The 22,585-nt window shown below is 45.0% G+C and overlaps 2 protein-coding genes and 1 non-coding gene across 4 annotated transcripts; 1 reads left to right on the top strand and 2 right to left on the bottom strand.

Annotated features, from left to right (window-relative positions):
* Nucleotides 1–1,825: 1,825 nt before the first annotated feature.
* Nucleotides 1,826–3,834, bottom strand: LOC124697094 (uncharacterized protein At1g01500-like). Of its 2 annotated transcripts, none has more exons than XM_047229728.1 (3): nucleotides 3,529–3,605; nucleotides 2,250–3,010; nucleotides 1,826–2,130 (listed from the first exon to the last, which is right to left on the bottom strand). In XM_047229728.1, the coding sequence occupies exons 2-3, from the start codon at nucleotides 2,919–2,921 to the stop codon at nucleotides 1,876–1,878; spliced, it is 927 nt and encodes a 308-aa protein (XP_047085684.1). In that variant the 5' UTR covers nucleotides 2,922–3,010; nucleotides 3,529–3,605; the 3' UTR covers nucleotides 1,826–1,875. The 2 variants fall into 2 exon arrangements, with proteins under 2 accessions (XP_047085684.1, XP_047085683.1); XM_047229727.1 differs by lacking the exon at nucleotides 3,529–3,605 and adding an exon at nucleotides 3,614–3,834 and having other exon boundaries at nucleotides 1,827–2,130.
* A 3,707-nt stretch (nucleotides 3,835–7,541) lies between these two features.
* Nucleotides 7,542–7,614, bottom strand: TRNAR-CCU. Its single transcript has one exon. It is a non-coding gene; the product is annotated as a tRNA-Arg (tRNA).
* A 99-nt stretch (nucleotides 7,615–7,713) lies between these two features.
* On the top strand, nucleotides 7,714–12,009 carry LOC124697096 (AP-3 complex subunit sigma-like). The gene is made up of 7 exons (XM_047229731.1): nucleotides 7,714–7,824; nucleotides 8,054–8,096; nucleotides 8,168–8,229; nucleotides 9,915–10,011; nucleotides 10,403–10,473; nucleotides 11,478–11,569; nucleotides 11,665–12,009. The coding sequence occupies exons 1-7, from the start codon at nucleotides 7,756–7,758 to the stop codon at nucleotides 11,729–11,731; spliced, it is 501 nt and encodes a 166-aa protein (XP_047085687.1). The 5' UTR covers nucleotides 7,714–7,755; the 3' UTR covers nucleotides 11,732–12,009.
* The last annotated feature ends 10,576 nt before the right edge of the window (nucleotides 12,010–22,585 follow it).

The following is a 22,585-nucleotide window of genomic DNA, read 5'->3' on the forward strand; positions in this document are numbered from 1 at the left end:
CAGGTTCGAGTCGCGGTCTCCTCACATTGCACTTCGTGAGGGTAAGGCTTGCAACTAACACATTCCCTAGACCCCGCACAGTGCGGGAGCTCTCAGCACTGGGTACGTCCGAAAATTTTTAATTTTTAAAAATTGTTCAAATTGAGAAAATGTTTAAATTAAAAAATGTTCAAATTTGAAAACCGTTCAAATCTGAAACCTGTTCAAATTTGAAAACCGTTCAAATTTGAAATCTGTTCAAAATATTTTTCAAATGCGAAAATATAAACAAAATGTTTAAATTCAAAAATGATCAAATTTGAAAACCATTCAAATCTGAAAATCGTTCAAATTTGAAAACCGTTTAAATTTGAAAACCGTTCAAATTTGAAATCTGTTCAAAAAAATTCGAATGCGAAAATATTGAAATTCGACCAATGTTCAGATTCTAAATTTGTTCAAATTTTCAGAAAGTTTAGATTCAAATTTTGTTCATATTCAGCAAAACATAAATGAAATAGCAGAAGAAAAAAGAAAGAAAGGAGAGGAAAGTTACTGGGCCGGCCCAGTGCCTCCCGCCTGGGGTGTGCGGACGATCAACTTAATGGGCCGAGCCCATATACGCCCGGGGGGAGTGTGCGGTGGGTTCGCTGCCACCGACCAGCTCGGTGAATGGGAGCCCCCCCACCGCATCGCCTGCGGTAGGCACCCACAAACGGTACCCAACCCTCGGCAGCATCGCATCGAGGCCTCGGCCCCGGTCCCGACAACCAGACTCGTGCCCCACGACACCACCAGAAAGGGCCGTTGACCACCAGAGGAGAACAGTAGGTTGACCACAGGCCCCGGCCTGTTCAGATCTGTTCGTAGCCAACCATGGCCAGCCACAACACGTCCCCCCCCCCCAGTTGCACCGCGGAAGAAGCATGGAGGTGGCACCAGGGGCTAGCACCATCGCATCAGAGGGCTCCACTGGCTGCAGGTCCCATCCGATCGAGATGCGCGACGCGAGCCCCCCCTCCCCCTGGTGAGAGGAAAGTTACTGGGCTGGCCCAGTGCCTCCCGCCTGGGGTGTGCGGACGATCAACTTAATGGGCCGAGCCCATATACGCTCGGGGGGAGTGTGCGGTGGGTTCGCTGCCACCGACCAGCTCAGTGAATCGGACCCCCCCACCGCACGCATCGCTGCAGCGGAACACCCACAAACGGTACCCAACCCTCGGCAGCATCGCATCGAGGCCTCGGCCCGGTCCCAACAACCAGGCTCGTGCCCCACAACACCACCAGAAAGGGCCGTCGACCACCAGAGGAGAACAGTAGGTTGACCACAGGCCCCGGCCTGTTAAGATATGTTCGTAGCCAACCATGGCCAGCCACAACACGTCCCCCCCCCCCAGTCGCACCGCGGAAGAAGCATGGAGGTGGCACCAGGGGCTAGCACCATCGCATCAGAGGGCTCCACTGGCTGCAGGTCCCATCCGGTCGAGATGCGCGAAGCAAGCCCCCCTCCCTCCTCCTCATTGGTGCCACACAGACTTGTCTAGCGGGGGGAGCAGTGGGTGGATGGGGGTCTAGTGGTGGGGTCTAGGGTTTCGCCCCCCGGTCAACTTTTTCCAATAAAGAACTATGGTTCCCAGTCGTCACTTTCGACACAGTAACCGTTTGTAAGTTGTAACGCGATACATGTTCAGTTAGCATGTTGAGATCTGCAGCGCAAGACGAGTGTTTCTATATAACAGACTGAAGAATGTACAAACACAGTCCAGAACAGAAATCTCCATTCACACTAATTTGACCTTCTTTTTTCCCTAAAAAGGGTCACATTGATTCGGCGAGAAGCAGAGTTGTTGTGTCCTGGACCTCCTGGTTCCCTGCGTTGGAATATCAGCTGCCATTTCAGAGCAGGCCGTAGATTAACCGCCGCCTCAGATTCCTGGAGGTAGACTGGTAAGAACGTGCCAGAAGCCCAGCGCTGACGCCGACGCCGAGGATGATGCCTAGGCTGATGCCGACGCCGATTCTGACGCCGGCGGTGAACCACGAGAGCTCGCTATCCTCTCCTTCCAGGCCAGCAGTTCGCGCGTACAAGCTGTCGAGGTCGACGTCGTCAATGCCCGGCTCCGGTTTGTAGCACCGGTACTCCGATAGTTCCTGAGGGAAAGATGCAGTTCAAATATTTAGCAACAGCACTGCAATTCAGGATGTGATTAAACATTCTGATTCTTTTTTCGAAATGTGATTAAACATTCTGAATGGATGTCTGGAACTACCTGTGGGTCATGCTTCTGGTCAGCCGGCGGCGTTTCTTTCGTGTCCTCGGCGTGCTCGCCGCATTCAGGGATGGGCTCCATGAAAGGCGCCTTCACCTGACGCCTCCTCGTCCTGAACCGCAGCTTCATCGCCTTGGTGAAGACGATCGGATTGCCCCGGAACAGGCTCGCCACGTACACCTCGATCATCGGCGACTTCGCGTCCTCGCCGGCGCTTTTCAGAAACCCTGAGCCGCGCTGCATGGAGACCTGACACTTCATGACCCAGCAGCCGTTCTTCTCCACCCCGCCGAAACCATCCGGCACGTCGCACATCTCCATGATCCCCACGAGGAGCTTCTCGTCTTTGCCGACCCGGACCTCGAACCGCACGCTCCCGGCCATCCTCACGGTCTCCGTGCTCACGAAGGTGGCCTCTCGCGACGCTGTGTTGACGCGGTCTCTGTGGAGGGGGCACGACACGTTGCCGTTGTCGTCGGTGGTTGCCCTGTCGCCGATCGCTTCAACGACGGTGTCGGAGGTGAGCGGGGTGTGGGTGATGGTCAGAGTGTCCAGCATGGCCTCGTTCAGCTCGCACCTGCTCAGCTTCAGATAGAAGACTCTCAGGCTGAGGCAGCTGGATGGTGGCTCCCGCGTCAGCTTGGTACCCTCTGCTTCTGGAATTTCACCCATGTTTCGGAAGAATTTGGACCGAATTTATTCGAATTGGAGGCCTGGACGGATTTGAGCAGTCAGGGTGTTGGCTTATCAGATTATTCCATCTGCAAGAACACAATTTTGTTTGTGCTGGTTAGTTTTACAGTCACTACTTCTGAATAACTGCACCATGGAAACATTTGCAATTCAGAAGAAGTGGCTGATGCATCTCAAGACCGATAATTGTGTACAAGAGGATACTGGATGGACATCTATTTTGTAAGGGGAAACATACAGAAACTTCTCAAACGGAACACATGAAACATGATTAATTCCTGAATTTAACCGGAGGGTGCAGCACTGCAGTGTAAAGGTTTCTCTGAATTTCCTCTTAATTATGTTAGAAACTAAGGAAAAAACTACTGATGAATTTTATAGCATGGTGCAAGAAAGAAGAGGAAGATCAATCGAAATCACCCTTAATATTAGGACCAGCACCTCTATACTCCAATGGTTACAGAAACGAACTAACAGAATCACAAACCTCTACTAGCATACAGAAGCAGCTTTCGGGAAAACCAAAGAGCAACACTACATGAATTTGAGGTTCGGAATTCAATTCTCATAACCAGATTAGCCTTACCCAAACAATGAAACCTTTGTATTTCCAAGAACACCATTGAAGAACTCAGAGTACACTGAAGAAGGGATAGGATAGGATCACTTACCAGATTGAGCTCCCTAGTATCTAATTGCCACTTTTTGAAACCAACCGAATCGCTTCTCCTTCTCTCTCGTCCTGTGGGGTACTGCAGTGTCCTAATAAGATATGAGCATGGAGAAGAAACTTCCGCTCTCTATATACGAAAATATTTTTGGATGGAGCTGAGCCCCCGTAAATCCCTCAACTGACACCTCACACAATGGGCACCAACGTCCAAAAGCCACCTCTTCATGCCTGACTACATAATTCCGTATTTCCGTTCGGCAATATGTAGGATGAGGAAAATAATAAATATAAATGGAAAAGAACTTGTGTGCCCACTTATTTTTTTCATTTCATTTTGAATTTTTTCCACGTAGCTCCTTAGTAATGCTGTGGATAAATGCCCTTGCGTAACTGATTGTGTCATTTAATTGCGGGTTCAATTCTCATTTATGTTTGTATATTCAAATGATTATTTTGTTTAAAGAAAGGCATCCAATTACTCTGATAATTAGTAACATGGAAAATGAATGGTTTACTGTGGTATCCACGTCTTCCATGTGATCTTGATGTTGGTGTCATTTCAAGTGGTGCAAAAAAGATGTCAATTCCAGCCATGTAAATAAAAGACATGAGTTTGGGTGGCCAGAAACAAATCCATCTATAGCCGTCCAATTAGCCACCTTGTGCTCAAAATCTCAAACTAGGTAATGGTTACCTTATGAGTCTACATCAACTATCTCTACCCACACATATTTTGCTTTGATACAAATGTATACATTTTTCTAGAGGTCATTTGACTAGAATTTTTCCCCACCAGCTGCTGGTTGGTAAGATCCCATGGTGAACTGACCATCACCATTAGTCAGGGCTTGAAATGACAACAACACCAAGATCACAACTATATGTGGATGAGATGTGAGTATTTGATTGCTTCGTGCCAATTAGGCTTTGTTTATTTTTAGTGTATTTTTATGTGTATTCAAGAAATTGCAGGGGGTTATCCCATCTAGTTTAAGATTTTGAAAATTCCTCAATAGTTCGTTTACCAAGACGTTTTTGGATGAGATATTTTAAAGATACAAGCCCCCTTATATTTGTGTAGACACTCCACCGTACCCGTGGATTTGGGTGCAAGGGTATTTGAACGAGTTTCACCAAATCCCTTTCCAATTCCCTTGGGAATGAAATTATAAACCAAAGAATCAAGGCTTTATGTTTTTACAAAAAGTCCCGAGGTACCATATGTTAAGAACACCTCATGTTAATGAAATTAGTCCTGTATATGTATAATACACTTACTTAAACTATGGTTTCTTTGCTAATAGTACTGTAGAACAAATGTTATGAACCTAAGTACAAAGTTCGAGATATTTTGGATGGGTCTTGCGAATGAAGACAAATCAAGTTCATGGTCGGTCCTGGCATTTTTCAATATCGGCTACCTTCGTCAAGTCTCCATCGCTCCGGTTCATTGTGGATTTCCAATAAGTCATTGATCCATTGTCCACTAAACCTAGCTTCTACCAATTGGCAAGCTACTCCTTTTCCACAAAAGAGACCTGGAGAAATCTAACAACATTTATGTCAACTATCGAGAAGGGTAATAGGAGTTTAGAGGAGAGCCTTGTTGATGGGGATATAGACCACGGGGCCTATCACCAGAGGGACTCGTCTAGGCCGACTGGCCTAAGGGCCTCACTCGACTTGCATCGGCTGACTAGATTTGGAAACGGTGCTGGCAACTGGGCTTGAAGATAGCCCAGGAGAGTAGTTACATGGCCTATTAGGCCTGCGAGTCAGCGACTCACCATTTTGTAAACCCTAACCGAGGGTGCCCATATAAACCCTCGGCGAGGAACCCTAGAGGGGTGATTCCACCTTCATCCTACATGCGAGCCGACATAGTCGACTTGCAGCACCCGTTGTAATTCTCCAATCAATACATATAAGTAGGAAGTAGGACTTTTACTCTTCAGAGGTGTTGAACCAGGGAAACTCTGGTCTTCGTGCAATATCGATCCGTAGATGGCTACATCTCCCGTGCTCCGCACCTCTCATGTGCTACCCTTTGCAGCACCTATCGTGGCCATTCCCACGAAAGTGGCGTCCACCGTGGGGTGTGGGATGTCAAGACTCAGATCTACGGAGAGACCCTACTCGCCAATCGTTCGGCCAATCGCCACCGGAGGATTCTTCCGATTCCAGCTGATACTTTCGATCCCGAATACCAGATGTAGTATAGTTGTTTTTTTTCCAAGAAGATCTAGGTTTATATCGATCCTTGGGAAGCGACTTCTGTGGTGATTTACTCAAGCAGGACCTTGTTAACTTCTAAAATATTCATCTTACTGGATCTTCGAGTTTACTTGGGGTTTATGAATCAACGGATGGAGATATGACATGGCTAAGGTTTTACCTGCAGTTGTGCGTTCATGAAGTGGGATAAAAGATAATAATAAGCGTAGTTGTACATAATCAATTCAGATTAGATTCTTGTGGGTGAAGCGTCCTTATGTACTACAGACTCCAGTCGTGCTAGTTATCTACAGACTAATGACCAACCCAATCACTCCAGTTGCGCTGGTTATGAAGGATTATTAAGTGTTAAGCACATACCAAAATTTTAAGATTAATGATGTGACCGTTATTTCCTAATGGATCTCAAACTACCACTGTACTCCCCTACTATCACTGGGTTTCGCAAGAAGCATAAGATTACCACTAATCTCACCTCATTAAGTCGTTGGGGTCTTGGGTACTTGACAAGTCCTAGATTGAGGTAGGAGATGGAGATACAATCATACAAATCTTAAATGAAAATTAAGCGCAACACCCATGCAAAGTTAGATGCACATGATGTTGCGAGGGTAGGCCTCAACCCTCAGCCCGTGAGGACTACTCACACATGATAAGATCAACAATCATACGCATTTTGTAGATATTCTTAAGATCGGTATCGAATAATCTTACAATTCCACCAATTGTGATCAAGACTACAAGTAGAATCTATGGCTAACGAGAGGGGGGGGGGGGAGGGAGATGGTGATGAAGATGGTGGTGGAGCGGTGATTCCCCTCTCCTGAGATGTGATTTGGTGAAATGGATCTCAGGTGGCTTATTTTTGTGTGTGTCTCTCTCTCTCTCTCTCTCTCTTTTGGTTCTTGTTTTGAGGAGTGGTGATGCCAATTATATATAGGCCCCTTCACAAAAAAATTATTCGTTTGACGAGGGGATTGTTTTTCATTTATCAACTTCGAGAAAAAAGTAGAACAAACACAAAGTAATTTTATTTTTATGTGTATATTTTCTCAATTATCCGCTTCTGATATAATCCGTTCCATATCTACAACCCTATATAACCCTTTCATATCCACAATTTGATATAAGCTGCATTTGGATCCGTATTCGACCATTATTCACTTCGATCCAAACCCGCAACAAAAATATGAAAAAATATAAAAATAACAATATCATATCGGTTTATAGCTCTAGCTAGGATGGGAAGCGTTTGGAGTTGGTACTCCATGGAAGAGAAGGAGAGAAAATTCTGTGGGAGAGGAGGATTGTTTTATATTACATTTATCAGAGAAAAACAGTAGAACAAAGACAAAGTAATTCTATTTTTATGTGTATTGCTCATTATCCACTGCCGATATAATCCATTCCATATCTTCAACCCGATATAATCCATTTCATATCTACAATTTGATATAACCTGCCTTTGGGTCTGTATTCGATCATTATTCACTTTGATCCGAACCCGCAACAAAAATATGGTAAAGAATATAAAAATAACAAGTATCAGATCGGTTTATATCCCTAGCTAGGAAACGGAGGCGATTCCATGGAAGAGAAGGAAAGAAAATTGTGTGGGAGAGGAGGATTATTTTTCATTTATCAACTTCGAGAAGAAAAAAACAGTAGAACAAACAAACTGCCACGTTACACGCGCCAGGTAGGGGTCGAACCTACGACTTTCCGCTTAGGAAACGGACGCTCTATCCACTGAGCTACAGGCGCCGTTTTTGAATAAAATTTCCCGTGTTTTTAATTAACATTGCCTTCCTCAATTATTTTGTATTTTGTAAGTTCTCTGTGTTGATGCCCTCCAACTGCAAGGCTGTCCTGATCTCGTCCGGCTCCTCCTCTTCTTCGGCGACCATGATCCAAGCTGTGATGGTCATCAGTACTCTGGGAAAGCCCCGCCTCCTCAAATTCTACAACTTCCAGGTCCCGAACCATCTCCATCCTCCACCCCTTTCTCCTCTCTCCTTCCTCTTTGTCTTCACGCCCTCTCTCCTCTTCAATCGCCCATCACGTGCTCGGTTAATTTCCCCACCCGGTTCAAGAACCACTTCTGCCATACATCAGTGATGTGCTTGATGAAATGTCTTAGCGGCTAAGCTGTGTTCTTTGTTTTTCTCTGTTCTACTGTTCACGGATTAAAGTGTGGATGCAGGACCCCGAGAAGCACCAGGAGCTCGTCCGCAGCGTCTTTCAATGTACACTAGATTCACTTTCCCGTTCTTTCCACCATTTGTATAGTGTGCTTGAGCTGACTCTCTTCTTGCAGTGCTATCTGCGAGGCCGGAGGGCGTGAGCAATTTCGTTCAGACCGATGCGATCTTTGGACCGGTAATGCACCCTCTCAGGCTGGCTATCCCGTCTAATCTAATCCAGTAGTAAATCTTGTGCAAAAAGGGAGAACTGATATGCAAATTCGAGCAGTGAATAAGGACAATTGGAACATTCTTGCCTGGAAGGAAATTGGGTCTAACTTAACTTGCTATCTTACTAGTCAATCTGTATGCAAACTGTGCTACTGCTGACTACTAAGCATGTATGCAAATGCTTCAGAAAACTCTTTAAAGGAAAGCGCCAAACAGCTATTTAGTTGCTGCAAACAATTAATGATCAGTTGTAAAATTAAATTGCTACGGCAACTACGACAACAACGTCAAAGCCTTTTTCCCAAACAAGTTGGGGTAGGCTAAATATGAAACCCAACAGAAATAAAAGGAAGCCAAAACAAGAAACGAGATGAAAAAAGAGAGTAAAATTAAATCGGTACTTCGATTAAATTTTTAAGAGTATAAAACTTACTCCCTCCAAATCATATTAATTGACTCAAGTATTTAGACAAAGTTGAGTCAATTAATTTGGATCGGAGTGAGTAAATTATCTGACTAACCTTGCGACCATTTTACCATCAATAAGTTGTACTCCCTCCGTCCCCAAATAACTTTCTCAACTTTGTCTGGATGCGGAAGTATTTTTAAAAAAAATAAGGGTTTCCCCTGATTTCCATTGAAGAAATCAACAGCTACAAAGTCTCCACCTTACACAGCAAACTACCACAGGTAATCAGGTTTTGAACCAACTAAGATGACAGGGGAGAAACCTTCTAACAAAACAGAGAGAAGCAAACTGCTACTACTGCCCTGGAAACCCTCTCCTCACCAACCTATCCTTGTCGAAACAAAAGGAAACAAGCAAAGCTTCTCGTCTCCCAGACAACAACTCCAGGAAACATTCCAGCAGCACTTTTTCCTTTGATGATTTCTACCAGCTCCTCAATTCTCCAGTCTTGGCATCCAGGGCGCCCATCTCCTCCTGTCCCTGAATACTTCAGCCGTGACCTGCTCCAGTAGTTTTGCGCCCCGTTGTAGTTCCAGTTTTACGCCCTCCTTCACCTGCAAATTACTCCAAAAGTCAATCCAGTAGCAAGCTTCGAAAAGAACCACAAATGGGTCACTAGGCCAAGTTTTTTGCAAATAGGCAAGGTTTCTGGTCTTCCAAATACTCCACCTAACGGGCGCAACACCAACTATCATAATTATCTTTTTGTATGTGTGGTTGCATGAGAGTGCCAACATCTTGTCAAGAAGGAGCAACAGCGGTGGCGCCTCCTGCTGCGGCGGTCGGCGTCAGATCTGGGAAGCGGCGTCGTCTGTGCCACCCAAGGCACCGGGCCGCCTTCTCCTGGTGTTGCGCGGGGAAGGCCGAGGGTTCAGCGGTACAAGCTCTTGGAAGAGGTGATCAGTAGCTAGCTAACGTAGAGACAAACTATTGATTTAGCATGTGATCTTCTATTCCTCCACATAATTGCCGCAACACAAACTACCCATGAGAGCGCCAAACAGTTATTTAGCATGTGTTACTGCAAACAATTAATAATCAGTTGTAAAATTAATTGGTACTTCGATTAATTTTTTGTGAGGACAAAACTTAAATTATCTGACTAACCTTGCGACCATTTCACTTTCAAAAAGTTGTAAGAAGGTAAAAGAATTATTATGATTTCCTTTTTCTCTTTGCAGGGGACAAAACTGGTCTACAAGCATTTGGCGACACTATACTTCGTTTTTGTCTTTGACAGCTCTGAGAATGAGCTTGCTATGCTCGACCTTGTACAAGGTAACCTAAACCCTTATCAGCACATTTTTTTTCAGTTACTATGACAATTATGTTGAGTGTGTTATCATGCAACACATTATTTCACATGTTTTGGTACAATCCCAGTCTACTGCCTCTCATGGATGTTTGCCTAATTGCCATGGTTCTTTCAGGATTCAATGTTGATATACAACTTGCTTACTACTCTGCTCAGTATTTTCTATTCAAATTCTGATTGTTGCTAAACACTTATGCATGTCACTGCACTAGCACATTATTAGCATGCATTCTTTTGTCCATCTAATGCTTGTAGAAATACTTATCATTTTTCTCTTGTTTCTGTCACTTTAAGTTCTTTTTATCAACTCTTTAAGGTCATCAACTAATCTTAAGAAGCGTTATCTTGTCACAGTATTTGTTGAAACATTGAATAGATGCTTCAAGAATGTTTGCGAGCTAGACATTGTATTTAACTTCAACAAGGTACCATGATTCACTTGTTTGATATTTATTCTAGATAGGCACTGCTATGATTCTCTCGACGAAAGCAGAAAATTCTGTTTCTCGCGAAAAGAAAGGACACCACCATAAAAAAGCATGTAATATGTTTTTGGCACATGTATTATTTGAAATATATATAAAAGTGTGCAATGTAACAAATACTTAAATGTAATAAGATTCACGTTATGGCTTGTTGCATATCTATATCATTATCCGCTACGACCAAATTATCACAATTTATATTCCAAGGAGCATTTTCTGGCTAAGTATATGATTTTTAAGGTCTGCATATCTATTTCATTATCCACTACTGATCAAATTATCACAGTTGAATTTTGAAGCACTTTGTTGCTAGAAGTATATGCTGTGAAGTCATGCTAGTAGCTCACTGAAGTTTTGCAGTGTCTGGGTAGCAGATACCTTAAATTTACAGAAGTATTTACAGATGAACAAAGAACCATAAACACAGTTGAAGTGGTATCTTAAGCACGATTTAGTTTGAAATACAAGTTAGAAAACATTCATAGATGTAATACCAAGTCTTCTCTACATCTTAGCAACGAAGACAATAACTGTAATTTAATCATTAGTGTCCAGTGTTCCACTGGCAGAGAGCTTGAAGAAAAATAGAGAAAGAGCCAACCCTATTGACCTTTAAACAGAAGACCAGAGACATTCGTTACTAAGCAATGGTGATTGTTGATTATTGAGATTTTTTTAGGAAAAGGAAAGCTAGTGATGCTTTTGGCCCCTAAGAAGCTCCAAAACCTGCTGATGTCTATGATGCTACTACCCTCAATCACATTCTTGCTGTAGTGTTTGCACCCTTTAATTGATGGTAGATATGCACAATTTTTTTCTGGTCAGACCAAAACTCCAGTTGTTCATCCCAACAATCTTTTCTCCTGTCATAGTGATGACTGATGAGGAGTACTACTTAAGAATAACCACCATTCTTCTTCGGCTCATTGTAATATTTAATGCAGCTGCACACAGTTTTGGATGAAATGATACTGGGAGGACAAGTGATTGAAACAAGTTCAGAGGAAATAATGAGATCTGTAGAAGAGATTGCGAGGTTCTTACTCCCTCGATCCTTTCTGCCCTCACCCTCCCATGTCCCTTTTTATGCTTTAGTGCAATTCTAACAGCGTTGCTCTCTACTTGACACAGGTTAGAGAAACAATCAAACACAACAAGCCTCATACCAAAGTCGATTTCGGAGCGCTTCAGCCGTTGAAATTTTCTAGTCGTCTTCAGTACAGAATTCGGGAGACATTTACCAGAAGAAATCAGATTGGTGTTCGAGGTCATCTCCAGTGGCCTGTCAGTTCTCTGAAGTCTTGAGCATCTGGCCATTCGGCATGAAAACTTACTGGCTGACATACATATCTTACTATCTCCCGCCCAAGAGTTGTAAGTTGTAACCTGAAATGTGACGCATGCCATGCATGATGCATCTGTAGTAAGACAGTTTTCTTGTCTGATCATATATGAATGCAATGCTATATTCTCTTCTTTTGGTGTATAACTCTGTTTTCCATGGAAAACAGGTTTCTGTCTCTGAATTAGTTCGACAACAGCATTGCCTAACCATTTACCATATATCCGTTACATCATTACAACATTTCACCTCATCATCTCGGTTTTGGTAAGTGGCACATCTTTTTTTTTTTTTTTTTGCAAACACGCAAAAGCTTTGCATGTCATTGCATTAGAAGAAAAAAGACGGACTACGCGGCTCCGACATTCGAAAGGGTGCAGGTACATGGCGTGCGTAAGTGATTGGGCCACCACGCACATGCCAACAGAATACATCGCCCCAAAATGAAACTGGAAGCCTATCTCCAAAGTTGTCCAGCCCTACTGCATCCAATAGTTTCCAAAGCTCCACTTCTTCGGCGATGCGCTTGCAGATAGCTCGAGCAGTTTCCGTTGAACACTCGAAGACGTGGTTGTTCCTCTCCTTCCAGAGGGTCCAGACCATGTAGAGGACAAGGGAATCAAACCCTTTCCTGAGCTGTTGCGGGACTCGTCGCCTTGAATTAGGCCACCACTTGGTAGCATGTCATCAGCCGATGGCATCAAGTGCGACAGGTTGCAGCGCTGAAGCGTGGCGTGCCAAACCTCCCTAGCAAGGACACAGCCGAGGGCGAGATGACCCGCTGTCTCAGGGGCCTGCTCGCAAACAGGACAGTTGGACTGGGAGTGCATACCATGCCGCAGCATGCGATCCGCCGTTCAAATTTACCGCTGCATTGCGAGCTAGATGTGGATCCTGCATTTGGCTGGAGCCCATGTCTTCCAAATGGTCTTGATGTAGATCTTGCATTTGGTTGGAGCCCATGTTTCCAAATGGTCTTGCCGCATAGGAAGAATTCCAGCCCGAGGAATAAAACCATGTATGTCGTGCTCGCAGAATACTTGGCCGTCGTGCTCAACTTTCACTCGACTTGGTTCGGGGTGCTAGGAGCGAGAACAACCTGTTGCAGCGCGTCCACCAGGTGAAGGAACTGCGTGAGCACGGGGACACTCAGGGTCTGGTGATATCACGGATCCACTGCATCGAAGAGATCCTATACCTTAGGCTCAACCTGGAGAGGGAGCTTGGTCCAGCAGCCCCGTCGCATCCTTCACAGCCACAACCAGCGAGCACGTAGGGCAAACCCTAGTAACTTAAGGTTCATGATGCCTAGCCCTCCATACTCCACCGTCCGGCAGATCCTAGGCAATCTATGACATCCTAGTTACTTGGCAATGTCATTCCGTCAAAGTTGACTAAGAAATGGCGAGGATCAAAGGTTTGCATAGACTGATTTTAAAAAAAATCTACTAAAATGAAGGATTTTTTTCCAAATAAAGGGCAATCCCCCTAGCTTTTATTTTAGAAAGCCGCATAGCACTATAGCAGCAGAAGTCACAGATTTCAGGTTTGTTATTACAACTGACAGGGGTAAAACCTCCACCTGTAATAAAAGGCAAAACAAAAAAAATTTAACATGGAAGTTCTCTGAAGTGAAAATCATCGTTCTCTAGTGTGAGTCTAAAATGGAAATCCTCTACCTTCAGCTTTCGAAATTAAGGTGTTAGGTGTTCGTGTAGAAAAATTCCTAAAATTAATAAAAACTATTTGAAGTGCAAGTTACATGAACAAATTTTATCGATTCCTGTAATATTCGAACCTACAAGGACAAAACTAAAAATCATCGTCACGAGGTGTATTACTCATGCTTGCACATTCCGATGTTTCTAAAGCACCAGTGATCCATTTTCAAAAAAAAATTATTAAAAATTATATTTCTAAGTTTCAGAAAAAATCTGAAAATAAATCATGATGTAGTCAGTATTGTATCCCACAAACGTGTAAATTTTCAACTGCAAATAATGTGTATTTTGGGACGAACAAAAATACTTCAAAAATATTCATATTTTGTCATTTTTGTGTAGCTCAGAAAACAAAACATTTGCAATTGAGATTTTATACGTTAGAGGAATACATCATTAGCTACTTTTAAAATTTTGTTACATAATTTTTTGAAATATACATATAATTTTCGAATTTTTAATACACTAAGAGCCTGGTGCCCATGATCCAAAAGGACTTTTCGGTCGGTATGCTACTGAGTGCTGACTACTAAGCATGTATGCAAATGCTTCAGATCTTTAAAGGAGAGCGCCAAACATCTATTAAGCATGTGTAAATTGGTACTTCGATTAAATTTTGTGAGGAAAAAACTTAAATTATCTGACTAACCTTGCAACAAGGTAAAAGACGTATGATCTCCTTTATCTCTTTACAAGGGACAAAACTGGTCTATTAGCATTTGGCGACACTATACTTCGTTTTTGTCTTTGACAGCTCTGAGAATGAGCTTGCAATGCTCGACCTTGTACAAGGCAACCTGAACCCTTATCAGCACAATTGTTTCTTATGTTACTATGACTGATAGACGCATGTGCAATGGAAGATGAGGCTTCACAGGTATACATTAGGGACGAAATATGTTGAGTCATTGAGTGTGTTATCATGCTACACATTATTTGACATGTTTTGGTACAATCCCAGCCTACTGCCTCTCATGGATGTTTGTCTGATTACCATGGTTCTTTCAGTATTCAATATTTTTTTTTTTTTTAAACTGAAGGCCTTAGCCCTGCTTTAAATTAATAAAGCAACATAACCATACATAGTTGGGATACATAACGAGCCATCGCTCCCACATAGCACATAATCAGCGTACAAGGTCCCCAGACCTAACAAAGTCTAAAGCTCAAGATGCAAATAGCAGACTGATAACAGGTTCAAACATAGCATCAGACACCATCCCCAGGTACATGGCGGAGATGAAGACATGGCGACATCGGGAGCCCATCGACACCGCCAGGTCCGTATGCATCCGCCGTAGAGAGTCCATCGCCGCGTCCACGAGGCCTCTATCCTTCCACTTCACCAAGCATCCTCCATTGCTGCATGTAAACGATCATTTTGAATAAGGCGTCAGCCGGTTTGCCAATAAGAACCCCTTCCATAGTTAGCTTATTGCGAATATTCCATAAGGCCCAAGCTAACGCCGCGAAGGAGTACCAAACTACTCGTCTATACGCCCCAGCCAAGCCGTGTGAGATAGCCAGGAAATCACCTCGCTCCCGCAGGGTTCCAAGAACAATGTAGGAGCTCCCTAACTCCCGCCCATAAGAAGCGGGCCAAAGCGCACTTGAAGAAGATATGATCGCAGTCTTCCGGTTCCCCACAGAGTGCGCACAACCCATTAGACGGACCTTTCCGTTTGGCCACCTGCAAGGAGCAAGGCAGTTTGCCCCAAAGGAGTTGCCACAAGAATACCCTTATCCTAGGTGGCACCCGAGTCCGCCAAACCTCCCTAAAGTGTGTGACCGCCGCCCTGCGATAGCCGGCAGTAGAGAGACTTAGCGGTGAAGTCACCAGAAGCCTCCAAGCGCCAAGAAACCAAGTCATCCTCGGCGCTAGCCTGAGTGAAGTCAAGCTCCCTGGTAAGGTTGTCCCATTCAACCGTCTCAGCCAGGGAGAAAGGACGTCTAAACTGCAGACACCAACCCGGGCCATCCCTAGCCCCCAACACCGTAATGAAAGGTGAAGTGCAGCAGCTAAAAAGCACCGGATACCTGTCCCCGAGCGGAGAGGTACCTAGCCACCAATCAAGCGTGAAAAACGTCCGCTTCCCATTGCGGACGCTATGTTTCGCGCCAAGTTTGAAATACCACTTGACCTTCCGGATAGAATTCCAAAATTGCGAACCCTTGGTAGGCACCAGGGAGAGAAAAGGTCATTCTCCCCAAGGTACTTAGCTCTAATCAGCTCAGCCCAAAGCCCATCAGCATTGTGGTAGAGCTTCCAAACCCACTTAAGCATAAGCGCGATGTTCATATGCCTAGTGTTGAGGATACCCAAACCCCCGCCTCCTTAGGCCGGCACACCGTTGCCCAATCAACCATGTGGTATTTGCGCTTATCCCCCACTCCTTCCCAAAAGAAGCGGGAGCGGACCTTGTCAAAGGCCGCGTGCGTTGAGTCAAATAGCATGAACAGACTCATCGCAAACAGAGGAAGGCTCGACAGGCAGGAGTTCGTCAGCTCCAGGCGGCCAGCAGAAGCCAAAAAACTTCCCTGCCACGGGTCGACCCGTTTTGCTACCTTGGCCGTAAGGAACTCCCAGTCCGAGGCGCGTAGCGACTTGTTGCTAAGGGGCAATCCCAGGTATTTAATGGGGAATGTCCCCAAGCGACAATTGAGGAGCCGAGCTACCCGCTCCTGCTCCAAAGGCGTGGTCCCTACCACAACCACCTCACTTTTGGCAAGGTTGATCTTTAGGCCGGACATCGGCTCGAAACTAATCAGGACAAGCTTGAGATTGGCAATACCCTCGTCTGTCGGCTCAATCATCACCATCGTGTCATCTGCATATTGCAGGTGGGTGATTCCCCCTGGAATCAAGTGCCGAACCAGACCCAAAATGTGTCCAGCCTCCCTGGCTCTCGACAGCATGGCTGCCAAAGCGTCAACCATGAAGTCAAAGAGAATAGGGGACAGCGGGTCACCCTGCCTGGACCCCTCTGGCATTGCGGAAGAAGGGGCCGATTTCCCCATTCACATTCACCGCCGTTTGGCCGCCCGAGACCAATTGCATTAGGCGATGAACCATCGTGGCAGAGAAACCCTTCCGGCGAAGAACTTCGCGCAGGAAATCCCAATCAACCCTGGCCATAGGCCTTCTCAAAGTCTAACTTGAGGAAAAGGCCCCCTAGCCTTTTAACCCGCAACTCATGAGCGATCTCGTGCAAGGCCAACACTCCTCGTGAAGGGCCCTGCCCTTAATAAAAGCAAGCCTCAGTGAGCGGTCTATCGTCCTATGAGCTAACGGAGCGAGGCGAGACGCATAAGCCTTAGACACAAACTTAAAAATAACATTGATAAGCGCTATAGGGCGGAACCGCTTAATAGAATCTGCCCCTTTTACTTTAGGAATCAAGGAAAGGATCCCAAAGTTCAGCCGGGAGATATCCACCCTCCCTAGGGCAAAATCATTCGAATCTGGAAGACAAGGGGTCTCAAAGTTCCCCGTAACCTCAAGAAAAAGGCCACCGGCATGCCATCCGGGCCAGGGGCCGAATCCACTTTCATATCATGTAGAACGGCATCTAGCTCCTCTAAGGTGAAGGATCTTTCCAGCTCCAAGTTTTCTCGCGTCGGATACACGTTTAGAGGATGGCCAAAGGTCATGAGCCAGGGTGAAGGCTCCTAGCCTCGCCCGCCGAGCCCATCAACCGGCGGTAGTAGTCATACACATGTCCCATGATGGCGGTCTGGTCCGAAAGCTCACCCCGTTCCGACACCGCGACGGGGAATCCCACATTTCCGACGGCGCCCGTTGGCAATTGCGTGGAAGTACGCCGTACAAGCATCCCCTTTGAGAAGCCATTGGATGCGGCTCCGCTGACGCCAATACTCCTCTTCTAAGGAGTCTAGCAGAACAACCTGATCCTCCAGTGTGATAGCGGAATGCCCAACCCTCCTCGTCTAACCCCCGACGAGCCGCCAAGCGCATCCAGCCGCCTCGACCTGAGCCAAGAGCCCAGCCTTACGGTCACGTTTCTCCTTCCCAAGGTTGGCCCCCCAACCCTTGAGGAACTGACGTGACAACCTAGCCACGCATAACCAGTGCTCAATCGATCCCCTATGAGGACCGAAGTCATGCAAAAAGGAGCCCAGTTTACCCTTAACTAGGTCCAAGAATCCCGGGATCCCAAACCACCAAGTTTGGAACATGAATCTGGCAGGCCCACACCTCTCCTCCTCTCCACTTTTAAGTAGGAGAGGAGTATGGTCGGAGCCAATACGAGTGATCGCCGTCGTGGAGCATAGCGGAAACCAAGCCTCCCGTGCCGGGGACACAAAAACTCTATCCAACACACACCTCACCGGTGACAGCTGCTTGTTCGTCCAAGTGTATCGCGCCCCTACCCTAGCCACCTCCCTTAGTGACAGGTTCGCAATGGCGTCATTAAATCTATGTACCCTCGGGCCAATTAATGTTGGCATTATTCTTATCCCCAGCCCGGCGGATAAGGTTAAAGTCCCCACCCAGAACCACCGGGTCCTGATACGAGCTAACTTCCCTAGTAAGCTCGCCCAAGAACTCGTCAGTACGTTGGTGATCTGCTGGTCCGTAGACCAGCACGTCAGTATTCAATATTGATATACAATTTGCTTACATTTCTCTGTTCTATATTTTCAATTCAAATTCTGATTGTTCCCGAACACTTATGCATGCCACTGCACTAGCACACAATATTAACATGCATTATTTTGTCCATCTAATGCTTGGTGAAGTACTTATCACTTTTCGCCTGCTTCTGTCACTTTAAGATCTTTGTCAAACTCTTTGAGGTGATCAACTAATCTTTAGAAGCATTATCTTGTCACAGTATTTGTTGAAACATTGAATAGATGCTTCCTTCAGGATAAATTTCGATCTAGAAAAGGTTGTGTACGTGATGTTTTTTGTCTTTTTCACAGAAGTCACAAAAAATGTCGATTTTTTGCAAAACTTGATGTGCGCGTGTAGAATGTCGATACATAAGCACGAAATTTTTTGTTCGCATTTTTGAATATTTCAAAATATATTTTCCGGTGGCTGGAGCATATGCTCCCATGTGTCGAATTCAGTTTCTCCTTCAAGAATGTCTGTGAGCTTGACATTGTATTTAACTTCAACAAGGTACCATGATTCTCTTGTTTGATATTTATTGGATAGTCACTGCTATGATTCTCGAAAGCAGAAATTCTTGTTCCCCGCGAAACGATGACACTACTATAATAAATAAAAGTTCACACCATGTAGCATTGGTTTTTAATGATCGTTGAGTTGCTGCACGTAATATGTTTTTGGCACATGGATCATATAAAATATATATCCAAGTGCACAATGTAACAAATACTTAAATCTTATAGGATTCATGTTACGGCTTGTTGCATATCTAGTTCATTATCAGCAGCCGACCAAATTATCACAGTTGACATTCCAAGAAGCATTTTCTGGCTAATTATATGCTTCTTAAGGTCTGCATATCTATTCCACTATCCACTACCGACCAAATTCTTATAGGTGAAATTCCAAGAAGAATTTTCTGGCTAAGTATATGCTTTTAAGTCTGCATTTCTATTTCATTATCCACTACTGATCAAATTATCACAGTATGTTGTGAAATCATACTAGTGGCCCCACTGAAGTTCTGCAGTGTCTCCATAGCGGGTACCTCAAATTTTCAGAAGTATTTACATATGAACAAAGGATCAAAACCACAGTTGCAGTGGTATCTTAAGCATGGTTCAGTTTGAAGTACAAGTTATGAAACATTGATAGATGTAATACCAAGTCTTCTCGAGATCTCAGCAATGAAGACATAACTGTATTTTCTTTTTCGCCGAGAAAATAGAGACAACCATGTTCTCAAGTCCTATAGGTCGTCCCCTCTAGGCAACTCGGGGGCAGAACCTACCCCCCCTGCCGCCGCCTTCACCACTCCCCTCCCCTGTCCTCGCCGTCCCCTGAGGCTGCCGCCGACGAAGCCTCGCGCAGCCAGTGATGGGGGCGGCGGGGATCTTCTCGCGGGTCCCCTGATGCGGTAGTATGGAGGAAAGCCTCGCGCTGGGGGGATGGTCCCGGATCCTAGCATCGCGGCCCTCCTCTCCCTCCCTCGCCTCGGCCTCGCCGGTGCTTGGTTGGCTGCGGGGTGATGCTCCTCGTCCATGTCTGGGACCACGGTATCAACGGCGGCGGTCCTGGATGGCGGAGACGGCGTCGACCTAGCGGGGGGTGGCGGGCGTCCGTTGCTGCTGACCGTGGCACCGCAGTGGTGGTCTTCTCTTTCACCAGAGGAGATCGGCTAGTTTGTGTGGCTAGCTTTGGCGGATCTCGCGATCCGTCGTCTAGCTCCCGATGGCGAGGCGTAGCTGCCGATGAAAGCCGGCCCTGACTTCGGTCATGGCGGATGATGGCGGCGCATCTTCGTCGTTACCTTGTTGAAGGCATTGTCTCTGCAGTCGGCGTTTCTTCGCCTAGGCTGCTCCAGGGGAAACCCTAGACCCGGGTCTCCCGGATCGGACGATGGCGACGTGTGGCGCCGTTCTACCTGTTGGGGGCATCGTTTTGGAGCAGAAAATGGATGGTGGTGGTGCTGAGGTGGAGCGATGTTCTTTGCTGTGTCGGCGTCGTCGAGTCTCCGTGGCATGGTGCAGCGGTGTCTCGGAGACGGACGCAGTGTGATGGAAGCGCGCAGGATGGTGGTGTCGTCTGGCGCCGTGGCGGCATCGATGGCAGGTCTGGCAAGGTCAATTCGATGATCCCTCTTGAAGATGGAGTCGAGAAAGACGACGGTAGCAGCTTCTATGGCGTGGGCGTTGGTGTGCGCTGAGAGTTTGCTTGACTGGATGTGCTTCTCATCTGCTATTGGGCGGCCTGGGAAGGCATTTGGTTTTTTGGATGATGTGAGTTGGTGTATTGTCACCCTCTTCATCCCACTGTAGGTTTAGCGAGGTGGCTTCGAGTTTGATTATTTGTATTGCTTCTTGTAAGGTGTTATGAATAATCTAATAAAACAGCCGTGTGCATCCCTTGGATGCATAAGCTGGGGTGATATCTCCCCCATTTCGAAAAAAAAACTGTACTTAATCATTATTGTCGAGTGTTCCACTAGCAGAGACCTTGAAGAAAAAAAAAGATTTAAAATAGCACGTTATTTCTGCGCTGATAGCGCACTATAGCCTATCTGGAGGGTCTACGCAAAATTTTAGCAATTTTCCTTGCTATGGCGCTATTAGAGAAATAGCATACTATATCGCGCTAAAATTTTGTAGTGTTAGCACGCTATTTTTTCCAGCCTATTGGCCCAAGAGCACGAGTTTTCCTATTTAATAAAGGAAGAAGTAGCTTTCACTTTTTCGTGGTGATGAACTGCAATCTGTTAGTTCCTCTTCTGAATCGGAAGATAATATCGCTAATGCTGATGATTCTTAATAATTAATTATTTTATACTAGGTTGTTGCCTTGTGGAATGCTTATGTAGCCTTCTAAAATTGGAGAACTATTTTTGTATTTGGTAATGTATGTATGGTTCAGTCATTTTTGGACCATATATTCTTCTTTTTTTGGAAAAGATTTATTTTTAGGCTATATATGATTTTTTTCAAAATACTATTTGAAATATAACATGCTATTAACACGATATAGCGTTTATAGAGTTTGAAGGAGGCCACCGCTATTTTATTTACCATGCTATTTTAAACCTTGAGAAAAATAGAGAAATAGCCAACCTATCCCTATTGACCTTTATACAGCTGTGACATTCGTTACTAAGGAACGATGATAGTTGATTATTTACAACTTTTTAGGAAAAGGGAAGCTAGTGACGCTTTTGGCCCCTAAGAAGCTCCAAAACCTGCTGATGCATATGATGGTACTACCCTCAATCCCATTCTTGATGTAGTGTTTGCCGCATTTGTTATAAACGCGATAAACAAATAACAAAGAACGAGAAAGAAAACACAGCGGAGATATAAGATTTTAACGTGGAAAACCCTTCCAACACAGAGAAAAAAACTTCACTATATTGGAGAGTGTTTACAAACGCCGGAGTTTATCTTATAATCTGATAAACCGTAGCCAGCGGCTTACAAGAGGTATATATAGACAGTGGCATCGATCCGTACCGGGGGGGGGCAGCAGGCTTCCCTGCTAAAGTTGTCAGAATCGTGATTCTGAATCAGATCGGAACCTTTGTAGTAGGATCGTAACCCGTAGGATCTTAACTTTAAGAATCGTAAAATCTTAAATTATATGTAGTAAAATGGTAGGATCATTCAACTTATTTTGTATCGTAAAGTCGTAGAATCTCATAGTAGAATCACGAGTCTGACAACTAGTCCCTGCAGGGCACATCGTATGGTCTACCGGCGACGGGCCTCACTCTGTTCGTCGGAAGTTAGCCTCCCTTTAGAATGAATTTAGATCACAATATAACAAACTCCACTTTGAGACAAATTCCACCTTGTAGTATGAACTTCAATAATCTCCTAATCTCCTAAACAGTTATACCAACCAGGAACTGGCTTTGTTATCGTATCAGCAAGATTATCATGAGTACGTATCTTGCATAACTTCAATTTACCTTTAGCAATAATGTCGCGAACATAACGGCACTTGACATCAATGCGCTTTGTCCTCTCATGAAACATTTGATCTTTACTAAGGTATATTGCACTTTGACTATCACAAAACAAATTAATGCAAAAAAATCATCTCCACAAAGTTCAGCAATAGCCATATATTTCCGCTTTGTCCCAAGCCTACCGGCGATGGGCAGCGCTCCGCTCGTCAAAAGTTAGCATATCTTTAGAATAAATTTGAATCACAATATAACACCCTTTAATTGTTGGAAGTGTATATATGTAGAGATGCACAATTTTTTTCTGGTCGGACCAAAAGTGCAGTTGTTCATCCCAATAGTCTTTTCTCATGCCATAAAAAACGAGACCAACAGAGAGAGGAACCACTGTGGTA

This window comes from Lolium rigidum, chromosome 3, assembly GCF_022539505.1.
Source record: "Lolium rigidum isolate FL_2022 chromosome 3, APGP_CSIRO_Lrig_0.1, whole genome shotgun sequence".
NCBI classification, from domain to species: Eukaryota; Viridiplantae; Streptophyta; class Magnoliopsida; order Poales; family Poaceae; genus Lolium; species Lolium rigidum.

Coding starts and splice junctions, on each gene's coding strand:
- LOC124697096 (XM_047229731.1), top strand. CDS start 7,756: ATGATCCAAGCTGTGATGGTCATCAGTACTCTGGGAAAGCCCCGCCTC. Junction 8,230..9,914: donor CCGATGCGATCTTTGGACCG/GTAATGCACCCT, acceptor TTCTCTTTGCAG/GGGACAAAACTGGTCTACAA. Junction 10,012..10,402: donor TATGCTCGACCTTGTACAAG/GTAACCTAAACC, acceptor ATCTTGTCACAG/TATTTGTTGAAACATTGAAT.
- LOC124697094 (XM_047229728.1), bottom strand. CDS start 2,921: ATGGGTGAAATTCCAGAAGCAGAGGGTACCAAGCTGACGCGGGAGCCA. Junction 2,131..2,249: donor ACCAGAAGCATGACCCACAG/GTAGTTCCAGAC, acceptor TCTTTCCCTCAG/GAACTATCGGAGTACCGGTG.